The 1,037-nt window shown below is 32.3% G+C and overlaps 1 protein-coding gene across 1 annotated transcript in view; it reads right to left on the bottom strand.

Annotated features, from left to right (window-relative positions):
• LOC107284494 (cytochrome P450 4B1-like) overlaps positions 1–540 on the bottom strand; it is an 18,405-nt gene extending 17,865 nt beyond the window's left edge. Inside the window, exon 1 of the mRNA XM_029283452.1 lies at positions 408–540. Coding sequence (XP_029139285.1) covers positions 408–522 — 115 coding nt within the window. The 5' untranslated portion in view covers positions 523–540. The remainder of the gene's footprint in view (positions 1–407) is intronic.
• Positions 541–1,037: the final 497 nt, after the last annotated feature.

The following is a 1,037-nucleotide window of genomic DNA, read 5'->3' as shown; positions in this document are numbered from 1 at the left end:
AGGAGATGGATTGTTTATAAATAGAGTTTGTGGAGTTAGAGATATTAATATTTGTTTACCTATATTTGAATATTAGCCTGGGATTTGGTTTGGGAAGTCCGGGGGGGTGGGGGGGTAGGGTTTTTACATTGTGATGTATTTGTGATGTGCTTTTTTTTATGATGAAAATAATAAAAATTTATATTTGAAAAAAAAAAAAGAAAGTAACTCACTTTTTGTCATTTGTAGCATCATCTTATATTATTATTGGTATAAACTTTATAGGAGAAGCTGAAAGGTAACTGAGACTCTGACAGAAATGTCTCCATTAGCATCCAACAGAGCCTGGGTACCGTTCTCTAGTGAAAATCTCTATATACATATAACTGCATGGAAAATAGTCATTGTCCTAACCAACGTGCACTTACCTCCTCTGGCAAACAAAGTTTTGGCATATTCTGGGTGAGTAACAACTACAGCAGAAAAAAAGCTTCCAAACCATCTGGGAAAAGCATAAGAATATTGTTGAGACCACTCCAACATATATTTTAGTTCTTTCTGGCTAGGTATCTGCAAAAAAAAAAAAGAAGAAGAAGAAAAAAGAAAAGGAAAGGAAAGGAAAAAAAAGAAAAGAAAACAAAAGAAAAAATTATGTTTACACTGTAGTTGCAAAGTTGTGTCTTTAAACCCTGGCACTTTTCAGAGTCAGAATATTCATCCACTTAAATCAGCCTGAGTAATATAAACAAAGATAAGAATGTGTAAAAGACACTCATAATACAATGCATACTTAAAGAAAATATAGTATATTCCCTGAATTAGAGAGATGGGCAGCTAGATAAATTTGATATAAATAAATAACTTATTCACTCTTTAGATTACTTTGTGGAACACAGACATCAGAATGAAGTTATTCATCTGACAGAAACAGAGCTACAATCAATGATTTAAGAATATTCAATATTCTTAAAGGGACAATTACAATCTTCAAATGATTTCAAGATATGCTAGCGATTAAACTGTATCAGAAATTCACTGTCTTCTTCTGCCCCATTACC

The sequence above is a fragment of the Protobothrops mucrosquamatus genome, unplaced genomic scaffold, assembly GCF_001527695.2.
Source record: "Protobothrops mucrosquamatus isolate PMUCROS unplaced genomic scaffold, P.Mucros_1.0 scaffold95, whole genome shotgun sequence".
NCBI classification, from domain to species: Eukaryota; Metazoa; Chordata; class Lepidosauria; order Squamata; family Viperidae; genus Protobothrops; species Protobothrops mucrosquamatus.
This window is presented reverse-complemented; position numbering and strand designations above follow the sequence as displayed.